At 39.8% G+C, this 13,360-nt stretch overlaps 1 protein-coding gene across 2 annotated transcripts; it reads left to right on the plus strand.

The window, feature by feature from the left end:
- Nucleotides 1-4,686: 4,686 nt before the first annotated feature.
- On the plus strand, nucleotides 4,687-10,805 carry LOC133987371 (protein-L-isoaspartate O-methyltransferase domain-containing protein 2). Of its 2 annotated transcripts, none has more exons than XM_062426709.1 (7): nucleotides 4,687-4,791; nucleotides 7,014-7,174; nucleotides 7,271-7,421; nucleotides 8,164-8,266; nucleotides 8,352-8,523; nucleotides 8,755-8,878; nucleotides 10,036-10,805. In XM_062426709.1, exons 2-7 carry the CDS (start codon nucleotides 7,019-7,021, stop codon nucleotides 10,587-10,589), a joined length of 1,260 nt encoding a protein of 419 aa, XP_062282693.1. In that variant the 5' UTR covers nucleotides 4,687-4,791; nucleotides 7,014-7,018; the 3' UTR covers nucleotides 10,590-10,805. The 2 variants fall into 2 exon arrangements, with proteins under 2 accessions (XP_062282693.1, XP_062282694.1); XM_062426710.1 differs by having other exon boundaries at nucleotides 4,759-4,791; nucleotides 7,011-7,174.
- Nucleotides 10,806-13,360: the final 2,555 nt, after the last annotated feature.

Below are 13,360 nucleotides of genomic sequence, written 5' to 3' on the forward strand. Positions count from 1 at the left end.
TACCTTCCAATATTGTACTTTCATCTTACTATACATAATACTGCAGTACTTTTACTGTAATACTGCATACTACATCACTCATAATACTGCAGTACTTTTACTGTAATACTGCATACTACATCACTCATAATACTGCAGTACTTTTACTGTAATACTGCATACTACATCGCTCATAATACTGCAGTACTTTTACTGTAATACTGCATACTACATCGCTCATAATACTGCAGTACTTTTACTGTAATACTGCATACTACATCACTCATAGTACTGCAGTACTGTTATCTAAGCAGGATCTTTCATGCAGGACTTTTACTAGTATGGAGTATCTTTACATTGCTGTATTGGTACTTTTACTAAAGTTAAGTATATTTTAGGTTCGGTTTAGAGAAGTAGTGGTTATGGTTGTTATGGAGTAAGCCTCCAGGAAATGAATGTAAGTCAATTCATAATGTCCTCTGAAGTGATGAAAACATGAACATGTGTGTATGTGTGTGTCCATAAGATAGATAAATGGTTAACTTTACATTGCTATAACGCCAGCTCTTGTGAATAAGTACACTGGGATGCCGGATGTTAAAGTTGATCTCGTGTGTACTGATACACAGTATAAATGGCCTTGCAGTCAGATACACATGCTGCATGACTGGTGAACAAAATGGGGGACCTCTGTGTGTGTTTCTATTAATGTGCAGTTACATGTGGCTTTTATGTTGAACAGCACTGACATCTGGTGGATCATTCGGTGAATCTGCATGTTTGTTTGTTTGTTTGTTTGTTTTTTCCAAGTCAAGATCTGTATTATCGCTATGTGAGCACAATGAAATTGAAATTGCATCGGCCTCATATGATGCATGTGTATGTAAGACTTTACACATATTTACTTCACACACTTTTACACAAGAATAAGACTGAAATATAAAATATTATCGATAAAGAGTGCAGGATCTATGCAATATAAGTACAACGTATAAGCAATATAAAGTATAAAACAAAATCGGTAAAGGGGCAGTGTATGGAAATGAGTGATGGTGTATTGGGGTGTTGAATGATCAGTGGCTTTAATTGACATATAAGTAATTAAATATTGTTTGTGCCCTAGGATGGTAACATTTTAGTCTGACTGAGGAGGTGTCTGAGTTTAATAATGCCACAGGCAGTTTTTTAGTCTATTTGTGTGTGTATAGATTGATCTATAGTGTCTGTCTGATAGAAGGAGCTTCAACTGATTGTGTCCAGAGGGTGTTAAGTCTGTTATGATGTTCCTAACACTGCTTACACAGTGAAAAATGCTCAATTCCAACAATGTCCTGTTGACAAGTAAGGTAGATTAGCTCTCCTTAGCGTCCTCAGAAAATCCAGGTGTTGTTGTGACTTACCCACCACGGTCCAGGACCGCTCCTCTGTGATGGTGACCTCCAAGAACCTGAAGCTATAGGGACTCTCTCCACAGCCCTATGTACTGTATGGATGTGGACAGGACTGTGTGTGTGATCTTCCACCATCATCTCTTTGGTTTTTACAATCATTTCTTCCTCACTAACACTGACTACTTACCATGAGTCATGAGTTTCTCAGTTGCAGTGTCACATGAAACATTGAGATATGTTTTCCATGTCTAAATAGTTTCCAATTTATATCGATACTTTCTGTACCTTCATTTTTGCTTTTGACATTACAGTCACATACAGAGTTCTCGCTTTCATTTGGAGACCTGTCAGAAAAGGTGACAGTGAGAAACCTGGAGATAAACAGCTGAAACTGAAATCGGCGACGAAGTTTTTTTTGGTTATTTTCAGCCGTCTGTAGAAGATATTACAGTGACCCTGAGAGCTTAATGCACTGCAGCTTAGAAAACATATGTAAATACAGAAAACCAGACTATGATTGAGCAGCTTTCAGCGATGAAATGTTGCAAAATATAAAAACCACAGCCAAATGACACATGCAAATACGGAAATCACAACCTAATACTGCAAGTCACACAATGCAAATAAGTTACAAGACAACCTTTGACTGGACTGAACACTATGGTTGTACTTTCTGTTTTTGTAGAATCGGGTTGTGTTTTCTGTGTTTGGCTGTTTTCTTAAATGCTGCTGATCATACTGTCAAATTATGTTTCCTCTATTTGCTTCTGTTGTGTCTTCTAAGTTGCAGTATGTTGATTTTTGGGGTGATGCTAATGGATTGGATGGATGGATAAATGTTGTTTGGTGCCACACATGTAAACTGAGAATGGTAACAGTGTTTTAGAAAATGTGCTTCATGGACATTTTAGAGAAACTGTCACCCAGGCAGAATCTCATATTGTCTAGCAGGATCTTTTTACCATGTGGCATCTGCTACATCCAAGGTGACATCCCTGAAAGATCAACTTTTAAAAAAAAAGATCTTTAAAGGTAACTAAGACATTAATGTTGTGTGATATTACTTATTCTTTCAAACACAATACTGAATGATCTTTTTTGTTTGGGAGTATTGACCCTTGTCATCACCAAATATGTTACCAGAGGATCTACTTTTATAGGACTTTGCATTTTTAAGGTAGGTCCTGGCTATTATATTTGTTACAGAGGTTAAAGGTCAACGGTTTCAAAGGAAAAAAATCCAATAAATATGATAAATATGAATTCTCAAGTGACAGATTTAATAATGAGAGGTGGTATCCCGGTAGAGCCTCCTCTGAGACAACGAAGCAGGGATGGAACTAGCTGCCATCGCAGTGTATGCATCTTAAAGGACAGGTTCACATTTTTCAAGTCTATCTCAAGGCAATACTTAAATGCTCATGTGTATTGAAAGAGCAATTAGTCACTGTATGTGGGACACCTCTCAATACTGGACTTGAAGAGATCCCTTCCTAATGTGTTTCCAGTGTAAGTGATGGGGGTACCAAATCCACAGTCAATCTTATACATCTTTTCACAGGATGGAGACCACCATTACTTACAATAAAAATGTGTTTTGGAGGGATTCCTTCACAGCCAGTATGGAGAGGAGGACTGATTACAACAAGTAGTGACTCTTTTAATGTACGTACACATGTGAGTAAGATGGGCTTGAAAATTGGTGTATAATACTGATGCAAGTGGTGTATTTACTCCAAAGCATGTACAAAATGTTATTGTATAATTTGTCTTATAATTGTGACTTTGCACATTTTACATTGTTACAAACTAAAAAAAAAATACAGCCCATCTACACAGTGGGAAAATCCTCCTTTTATCTTTTTTAATGGTTATATTTATTGTAATTTTAATTCCTATTGACTGCTACACTTAACCATTTTTAGCCACCTTGCATGTCACTGCACACACTAATAGGCTGGATTGCAGGGCCATGGGACTTCTTGGGAATCTACAGAAGGGTCCTGCTTTATTACCTCATCTGGAGGCCCTGTGTCAAAATACAATGTTTTTTATTTATTTATTTTTAATTAGTATTTATTTGTCTTGAAATGTCTATTTGTGACCTCTCAGGTTTAACTTGAGACCCCATAAGAGGGTTCTGATCCCCCGGTTAAGAACCATTGTTTTAGACTACTAATAACTTGAGAACATGACTGCCTTTGGATATATAACAAAGTTTTCAGACAAATACAGACTCATGCACATTCCAATATGCATAATGTTATATGCACCTAATTGACATTGCCTATGGAGGAGCTAACAATATTTAACCCAGTGCAACAACAGCACAAACCCAGCCTCAAAAACGACCATCGAGTTGGATGAACAGGTAATGAATGAATCGACATATGTATATTTCTATTTCTGTTTCTACAGCAGACATTTGAACTTGTCACAGTAGCAAAGCACAAGTATATTAATAATATTAACAATCTATTATTTAAGTATGTTGTTGGAGTATGACAGCAAGCCAGCATGAACACAACGGGGACCCTGAAACTGAAACAGCTAAATGGAATTCAGCCATCTTTCATTCCATTATTTACACCTTTTATTCTTTATTGAACAGAATATATAATAGAATAAACAAAAATATACAAGCAACCAATCATTCCAGTTCATAAGTAAAATTAAATAAATAAAAAGAGGTTTAAAGTAGCCTAGATAAAACAATTTCAATAGAAATAAAGGAAAATAATTAACTTAAATATTTTTGCTTCATTTTTTGTATTCATTATTTGCTCTTATTTATGTATGTATGTGTTTATTTATGTATATGTATGAGCTAATGGAAAAATGAATGTCCCCTATGGGCATGAATAAAGTCTATCTATCTTTTTAAACATGTATTATTTACACCTGTGCTTTTCCTACAGTGAACTATGACATGTATGAATAAGACCTGTAGAGATTTAACTTAGTGTAGGTCATTGACCTGCTGACCTGTGAACTACCAAACCTTCTTTATTTAACTTTGAATGTAAGCTCCATTCAAGCTCTCTAATGAAGCTAATTAGAGCAAAGGAAGCTTAGAAGCAACTGAGACACAAATAGCTTCAGCTCAGTATTACAGTATTGGCTGTGTGGTAAAAGTAAGTCAATGCTGGCACTCAAACTTGGTAAAATATTCCATTATAGTAGTTGAATAGCATTAGTGAGCTTTAAGTAACATTGAAACTGTAACATTAGCTCTGTCTGTTCATGTTTCTGCCTCGCGGCGTCCATGCAGGCCGTCATACGTGCTTTACGTCTGACGTCAGAGCGTCAGCTGGCCAAATGTTTACATCCAGCAGTGGTGTGTTAGTGACTGGATCTCCTCTAAAGACTGAACACCAAGAAAATCACAAAGACACAGAGTTAGAAGTCGCCATTTAACCAGGTATACCGTCGTCTCCATCCGCGGGAGCACATCGTGTTTGCTAGCGTGTGTTTATCCACAGCTAGCAGCTGTTAGCCGTTATCATTCTTCTCTCGCGCTTTCTTCTCTTCCAGCGAAGACGAGACTGCGGTTATTTCTGTTTTGTGTTGACCTTGCCAGCCTCTGACAGTCTCTTCCTCGTGTAATAACGTGTTTTTTAGTAGTTTAAACCGTGTGGCTGCTAGGAGCGGGAGAGATTTGGATCTATTTGTTGTGTTGAAAGTGGATTACCTGAGTGGCGCAAACAGCAGCAGCCGCAACAACAACGTGTAGGCTGCGTGTGTGTGTGGATGTTTGCGCTGAAATGAAAGCAGCAGGAGTTAGCCTACAGGTCGTGTGCTGACTTTTGACTCCTGTTATAAAGCGTGTGGGTAACAGAGAAGACGTGGGAGCTAATTCATTGAATGTGCGAATGAATAGTGAGGCGAAGACGACAGTGTTTTGGCAGGAAGTGTGTACTCTACTAGCCTACTAAACCAAATAGTTTGTTAAAGAATGTGTGGCAGCGCCCCCCTGTGGTCACCTCTGCTAAACACCCTAAAGAAGCTCCTCAGTAATATTCTGGATTGTCTCCTTCCCTGTTCATTTAATGCAAGTCCTGCTGTTTATCTTTCACTCCACTTCAGCTCCACCATCAAAGGCAGGAGCTGCAGTCATATTTAAATGCACGCAGCTCTTTGTTCTTGTCCTCATGACTATGAGCAGCATTTGGCAGCCAGTGCACCCTGTGATCTCTGTCCCTCCTGGCCACTGCTCTGGCATTGCTCTCTGGTGTTGTTTTCAACACTGCCCAGAACCACAGCAGCAGCAGCAGAGTTCACACCTATCATTGCATTCTGCAGCCAAAAGCTTAATTTAGGCCTCTAAATTTGGTGGTGGCCAGGCTCATGAGCCAAAAACAGGAGCCAAAACTAAGTTTTTATTCTTGTTACTACAGTTAAATGGTTAAATGTTTGAGCTTTAGTGTGCAGAACGATGTATGTGCAGAGTTTGACATTAGAAATGTGTGGAAAGTTTCTCTGAGCTCATTGAAAATCTGGTTTTAAGGGGGCAGGCCTAGGAGCAGGATTTGTGACATCACAACTTGCTTTTAAGAGGTGGGCTTATGAGGATGATTTGTGACATCACAAGCAGTTTTGGAGTCAACGCTGGTCCAATATTCAACTTAGACAAGCATGATGTGGAAATTGAAGCCTCCAGTGTACAAACACTGAGAATGGACTTCACACTGAAGCAGGAGACATCTTGTGTCCAGCTGTTAAAGTTTTAGAATTTAAAGTATTGACAGAGTCTGGATTTTTCAATGTGTTAAAAGAAGAGATGTAGTTTTCAGGATTTTAACACGATAATTTAACTCCTAAAAAATAAAATATGAAGATAAAATAACTTTATTGATTTAGCACTTTTCAAAACAATATCACAAAGTGTTTTCCATAAAATCAAGTAAAACATAGAAAGGGCAAAACTGATAGTTGTGATAAAAATACAGGTAGTCAAGATGATAAAGCATCGGATCACAAAACAGTCAAATCAACAATAGACAAAACTATGAAATAGAGACAAAAATAGAGAATTAAAAACACAGAGAGAGTGAGGAACAGTCAGTTAAAACTAGAGGAAGGCCTTTTCATAAAAGTGAGAAGACTGAAGTGTCCCAGCATCTAAAGAAAGTGAAGAAATTAAATATTAATGTTAGAAAAAAAGGATCTGATGAGTCTGTAATTCTTCGGTAAAGGAAATCAAACGGTTTTTGATGGATTAAAGTTGAGCTCTACGGATTGTTTATTATCTTCATGAGTCGAGGTGAAGTAAATGTAATAGTTGGTCTTTGGCAGTGAATGTCAGAAGAGTCCATCATGTTGTCATCATGAAAATGTCATCAGAATAATTCACTTGTGAGGTTTCATTATATCACACAGTGCTGGCTCAGCAAATGGAGACAAATGAACCTGAGAGATTCAGTCCTCATTTGTTCTGAACATTGAACCATGCACTGTTTATAATACTGGTTTCAATTCTGTACAGTTTATTCATTATGAGTGTTTTCGTCAATGCAAAGTCATAGAAAAGTACAACTGAAGCCTTTTATTTTGAAGGAATTCATCCTCTTGGGATCTTAGGTAGCATGAGCTTCACTCAAAATGTTTTATCATAGTAACCCAGCTGTTTCTATTGGTCAATAGTCAACATGGGTGGAGCTGTGAGTGCCGGTGAGGACAACGACGACTTGATTGACAACCTGAAGGAGGCTTACTACATCCGCTCTGACCTGGTGGAGCGGGCTTTCAGAGCTATAGACCGCGCTGACTATTACCTGGATGAATACAGAGATAACGCTTACAAGGTGAGCAAGTAAACGTAACACGATTACAGTGTGTTGGAGTGAAATGATGGTGGATGATAGGCTTAAAGATGTTTGGGTGTATGTAATGTTTTTTAGGACTTGGCTTGGCGGCATGGAAACATCCACCTGTCTGCTCCGTGTATCTACTCTGAGGTGATGGAGGCTCTGGATCTCCACCCCGGTCTCTCCTTCCTCAACCTTGGCAGTGGGACCGGCTACCTCAGCACCATGGTCGGCCTCATATTGGGTAAGAGCAGTAATCCAGCACCTTTTTACTTAAAAGGACCAGTTCATTATTTTTCAAGCGTGTCTTAAAACAACAGTCAGGATCCCAAATTAACATTTAACTTGTTTTTCTAGCTGTAATCATTCCTCCTGTTCATACTGACCATTAGAAGATCCCTTCATAATGCACTTACAATGGAAGTGATGGAGGACTAAATCCACAGTCCTGCTTCTGTGTAAACACGTTGATCTGAAGCTAATATGAAGCTTCAGTCGTCCAAATGAGTCAAGATGAGCTGAGGGAGTTGCTATAGTTACTAAATGGACACAACAATCAATTTCACATTGTAGAGGGCTGAGAGGTAATAACTAAACAGTTCTAGAGGAATGTGCTGCCTTGCACTTTGATAGAAGACGAGTTGCAGCAACATTTTGAAGCATCTGCAAATGAGATGCAGCTGAAAGACTGAAGACACAAAAACACAGATTCTTTTCTTTAATTTCACAGTTTGATTACACAAGTTTCTGAATAATCAGGCAGGAAAACACACACACTCAGTCAAATGTGATGTGTGTATTGTCAGTACATCACCATTCACTGCTATAACTACACATTCTATAGAAATGTAATTATGTGTATTAAGTTGTGACTGGCTTGTATTAATGCAGGTTGTGTCTCGGACAGTTTGAATAAGAGAATAACAACGATCACATGTTAATGTTAATGTGGTCCATTGATAATGATAATATGCTGACTCTTCCAGGACCATTTGGGGTGAATCATGGGATAGAGCTACATGCAGATGTCATAGACTATGCCTACCAGAAGCTCGACTCCTTCATCAAAACCAGCGACAGCTTTGATAAGTATGTATCTGAACGTATCGGTGATGGTTTCTAGTTTCTTTACACAAGTCTGCAGTAGTTTTCATCTCTGTGTCTCTCCGTTCAGATTTGAGTTCTGTGAGCCGTCCTTTGTGGTGGGGAACTGTCTGGAGATTCCTCCAGAGAGCCGTCAGTATGACCGGGTGTACTGCGGGGCCGGGGTGCAGAAGGACCACGAGGACTACATGAAGAACCTGCTGAAGGTGGGGGGCATCCTGGTGATGCCTCTGGAGGAAAAGGTCAGTTCTGTGCTTCTTATCTGCATCCATCCATCTGCATCTCTTTTTATCGAGTGTCTGGAAACATGAATATATGACTGGCTTTGATTTATTTTATTATGTGTACAGCAGCTTGTAACTTGAAACAATGCTCGTGGGTGAATGGACTTATTGTAGCACATTATTAAATCTGGACACAAAATACAAGGACAAGAACTCTTCTTAAAATTCTTCCTGCTGTGTTTTCCACAGTTGACCAAGATCACACGTACAGGACCAAACAGCTGGGAGACCAAAAAGATCATCTCTGTGTCCTTCGCTCCTCTTGTGCTGCCCAAACACAGCACCAACGGCAAACCCAAGACCGCCCCGCTGCGTGAGTCTCAAACACAACAAAAACACATGATCTGTGTCTAAAGGCTAAACTATTCACTGTGCTCCTCAGTAATTGAACTCATTGTTTACAGATAACATTTGAACTATGAGGAAATAACAGGATATGGTTTGTAATAGACAGAGACATCTCTAATGGAAGGTGTCATGATATCATCATTTGGTTCATATGTACAGTAGTATCGTATCGTATATCGTATCGTTTATAGTATCGTATATCGTATCGTATATCGTATCGTATATAGTGGCGTATCGTATCATGTATCGTATCGTATACCGTATCATATATAGTGGTGTATCGTATTGTATATCGCATCGTATTGTATATCGTATCGTATATCGTATCTCGTATCGTATTGTATATCATATATCGTATCGTATATTGTATTGTATATCGTATATTGTATCGTATATAGTGGCGTATCGTATCATATATCGTATTGTATATCGTATTGTATCATATATCGTATTGTATATTGTATCGTATAAACTGTGTAGCAACATGTCCACAGATAGAAGTTAGACAGTGCTGTGTGTACGACTGATTTAATGAGACATAAATAAGACAAAAGTGCTGATAAACAGGATATTACTACAACTTTCACACTGTTGATACACGTTGACGCTGTCGTGGATTTCGGGGTCGGGGCTGGTCAAGTTTGTCTGACCTTCTGAGTCGGAAAATGCGTTCAAGTTGAAATTTCCGACTGGGAATTCAGAAATTCTGACTTCTGAGTACAATTGGAATGCACCATTGTTTTTAGTCATATTGGTTCCCATAATCGGCCTGTATGTTGTTGTTATAGCATCTTTCCATCTATCAGATTAGAAACATTTTTGACTTAATTTTTGCACAAAAGCTAAATTTCACTGAGTTTAAAAAATGTAAAAGGACAAGCAAGTTAAAAAACTCAGCGAGATCACTGAAATAAAGTAGATAATTGCAGCTGTAATTATTACAGGGGTAGGGGGTAAAGAATTACCCACCAGGGCAGGTAATGATAAGATCATCCACCTCCCCTAGAGGAATAAATCTAGTCAGAATGAGGCTTAATTATTGAGTTTTGTTGTCTTCCTCCTGTGTTTCCTCATCATATTGTCCTCTCTGCTCTGCTGACTTGTGGTTTTTCAATTTTGCAGCAAAGTACGAGGTCCGGACGTTACAGGAGCTGGCTCGTATCTGCATCCGCCACACCCTCAGAGTCACCACAGACGGAGGAGACAGCCAATCACGCGGCAGGGGTTCCTCCTTCAGCGTGGGCAGGGGTCTGGCGGTGGCCGGCCTCCACAAGTACGGCCCTCGCTTCAAACGCCGGCGCGTCCACCGGCGCCACTGCAACGCCCTGGTCCTCGCCACCCGCCAGGTGGTGGCCAGCAGCGGCATCGGCGCCGCCCCCCTGGACAACAACAACAATCAGGGGGGGAGAGCGGAGGACGAGGAAGAGGCGGGGGAGAGGGAGGCGAGGCGGCAGATGAGGGGGAGCAGGAGGGCGGGGAGGGGAGAGAGAGTGGTGGAAGAGGAGGAGACGGTGGAGGAGGAGGACGAAGAGGAGGAGCAGGAGGAGGAGGAGGAGAAGGAGACCGGGGAGCTGCTGCGACCCCAGCCGGCCGTTAACGTGCTGAGAGAGAGGATACTGGGCCTGCCGCTGCCTGAGCCTCTGAAGATGTACCTGCTGTACTACAGAGAGAAATGAGCTCCACCCGGGTCCAGAATCTACAAGGCAGGACTACATGACACCTACCTTACTCCACAGCTCCACCATGACTCTCTCTCTCTCTTTCTCTCTCTTACTCTCTCTCACCTCCATCATCCATCCTCTCTCTCCTGCTCCCCTCTTTTTTGCTCTGCCTCCCACTGTTCTTGTACTCGTTTCACCTGGAACTGTACAGAGTCCGCTCAGTTTGTCCAGTGGAGGGGAGGGGTGGGAGGGATGTTGGGTGGGGGTTACACTTCTCTGGGAACAGAAACAATCCACTCCAATTTTTTAGACAACCAAACAGTCAGCGACCCGTCTCCTATGAGGTGCAAAGAAATGATACATAATCTATATTCCACAGTTTTTCTTCACAGCTCTGTATAACTAACAAATCTAGCTCCACAGTTCTACACTTTACACTATTTAAGCTTCACGATTGAATTTTCATGTTTTAAGAAGGAGCACCATCACTGTTTAGTCTACAGCAGTGGACCAGACCTGACAACAAGAGTTTTAATCACCGTAGCAACAAAAGCAAGAGAGAGCAGAAAGCAAGCAGGCCTTCTCGGCTCTTTTTACAGCCACTAATAAAGAGTTGTGCCCCATGTTTGGAGAGTGGAAGTGGACTGGATTAATGTGGAAGCTGTGTGTGTGTGAGTGTGTGTGTGTGTGTGTGAGAGAGAGAGGGTGTAATATCACATAACGGGGATGGTGCTGTTTTTAGAAAGGAAGCTGTGTGAGTGAATAAAGCGCACACTCATTGCTGATTCGATGATGTGAGAAGCATATTTTTTCCCTCTTTCACTGTATCATATTTAATGATACTGTAGCTAAGTGTACAGAGAGTGACCCAAGACGGCGCGGGTGGATGATTTTGTGATTATTTTCACCGATTTATAAAAATAAAACAGGAGCTATGCCTCGAACCAGTATATTAGATAACTGAACTTTAATAATCTGCTTTTCTGAGGAGTTGACTGAAGTTTGGTCGCGATTTCCAAGTGTTTCAAAGGGTTTATAGGCAACTTGTTAATTTAACAAAAAGGCTGAGTTTCCCTTTTTTTTCTACGCATATGTTTCATTACATGGGTTACCACACAGAGATGAAACTGACCCTGAAATTCTTTACATTTATCCAAAAGGGGTTTGTCTTTACATACCATAATAATCTCTCCAAACCAAAAGAGAATGACCATAAAAAAACATACTTACTAATATTCCAATTTACAGAAATAAACCAGCATGATATAAAAATACATAACTGTTTCTGATGATTGACAGTGTACAGCTTTGATCTCACCATGATCTCATCTTTTCGTTCTTGTAACTTTCTTTGTTTTTTGGGGGGGACTTTATGAGACTTGAAGTGGTGTGTACATATATGAATTTATTGTTTGAATGAAAAAGAGATGAAAAAAGAAACATTGTTTGATGGGGCTTTATTCCTTTTTACTTCTTGCTTTTGTACCAAACGTTCTGCTCCCCCCCCCTCTGTGCCAAACTTGAGTTGCATGGACGAGGAATTCTTCAGAGGAAACGGTAGATCGTCAGCGAATCGCTTGACCGAAGAACAAAAAAAAAAAGAAGCTGACAATTGATGTTTTATCATTTCACAAAACTACTGACACTTGTTGTTGTTAACAATAGATTCTCATTTTTTAAAGTTGGAATTTGGATAGCAAAGTGATCGAAGCAGCCTTCATGAGCTCATTGGATCAATAACGGGACGTGATGGCAACATGAGGAGGAATTAATACATGTGCAGCTTTGAATTGGGGAGGATTGTGTCCAAAAAAAAAAGTAGGTCCTCACCTGACCAGGATTTCTGATTTTTCTGCCGAGTGTAACGTCATGCTTTCACCGTTTTGGCCGTTCTACCACTTCTTCTTCTGCTGCTGCTGCTGCTGCTGGATCTACCTTTTTTGGAGTACTATATGTAGACCATTCCTTTATCTGACATGATTCATATTTGGTTGTTGTGCAGTTGTGATTTCTCTGCTGAATGTATATAATCTTTTTTTTTTTTTCACTTAATATCAAGTTTTGGTGAGAATGCTTGTTTTTAAAAATTGAGCTGTATTATTGACAGCTGTTAATAAAGCCCATGATATGAAAGAAAAGTCCAGCTGGGAATGAAGGAAGTATTGATTTCCATTGGCTGAATGTTAACGCCTTACAAAAAAAAAATAGTATTACACAAAATGAAGTAGAGTACAACAAAGCAACACGGTAACTAAAACAAATCATATTCTATCTTTGTACTCATGTATAAAGAATGAGAAACAAGACATACAACAAGACAAACTGGGTTGATGGGATAAACTGCACATTGTGTTTTCTTGTAGGTTTTCTAAGTTGAAAAGAACAATAAAACTTACACTTATGTTGGGAATCATTTGTGGAGAGAGGTATCAGTGTTGAAGGTATTGTAGAAAGGGGGACCAGGACAAGCACTAGATGTTTTCAGAGGATTCAACATTGTTTTAAAGATGCAGTACGTTTTCCACATTTGAATGCCTCAGTAGATTATGGATACCATGGTTCTGTCTTTCCATCTCCGTAAAATAGTCTTTTTTGGCAATGTTAGTGATATTAATATGAATGGTTTGGGTGTGTGATGTAGAAACGGGTTGCTGAGTCTAAGAATCTCAGATAGTCTGGTCATGACCTCTGACCAGTTTTGGACACGTGGGTGTCACCAGAGGGCACCAACGTAATGTATTACTTTGGCTAAAGTCCATGTGGTAAAGTTTGTTGGTAGTAATGTG

This window comes from Scomber scombrus, chromosome 10, assembly GCF_963691925.1.
Source record: "Scomber scombrus chromosome 10, fScoSco1.1, whole genome shotgun sequence".
Taxonomy (NCBI): Eukaryota; Metazoa; Chordata; class Actinopteri; order Scombriformes; family Scombridae; genus Scomber; species Scomber scombrus.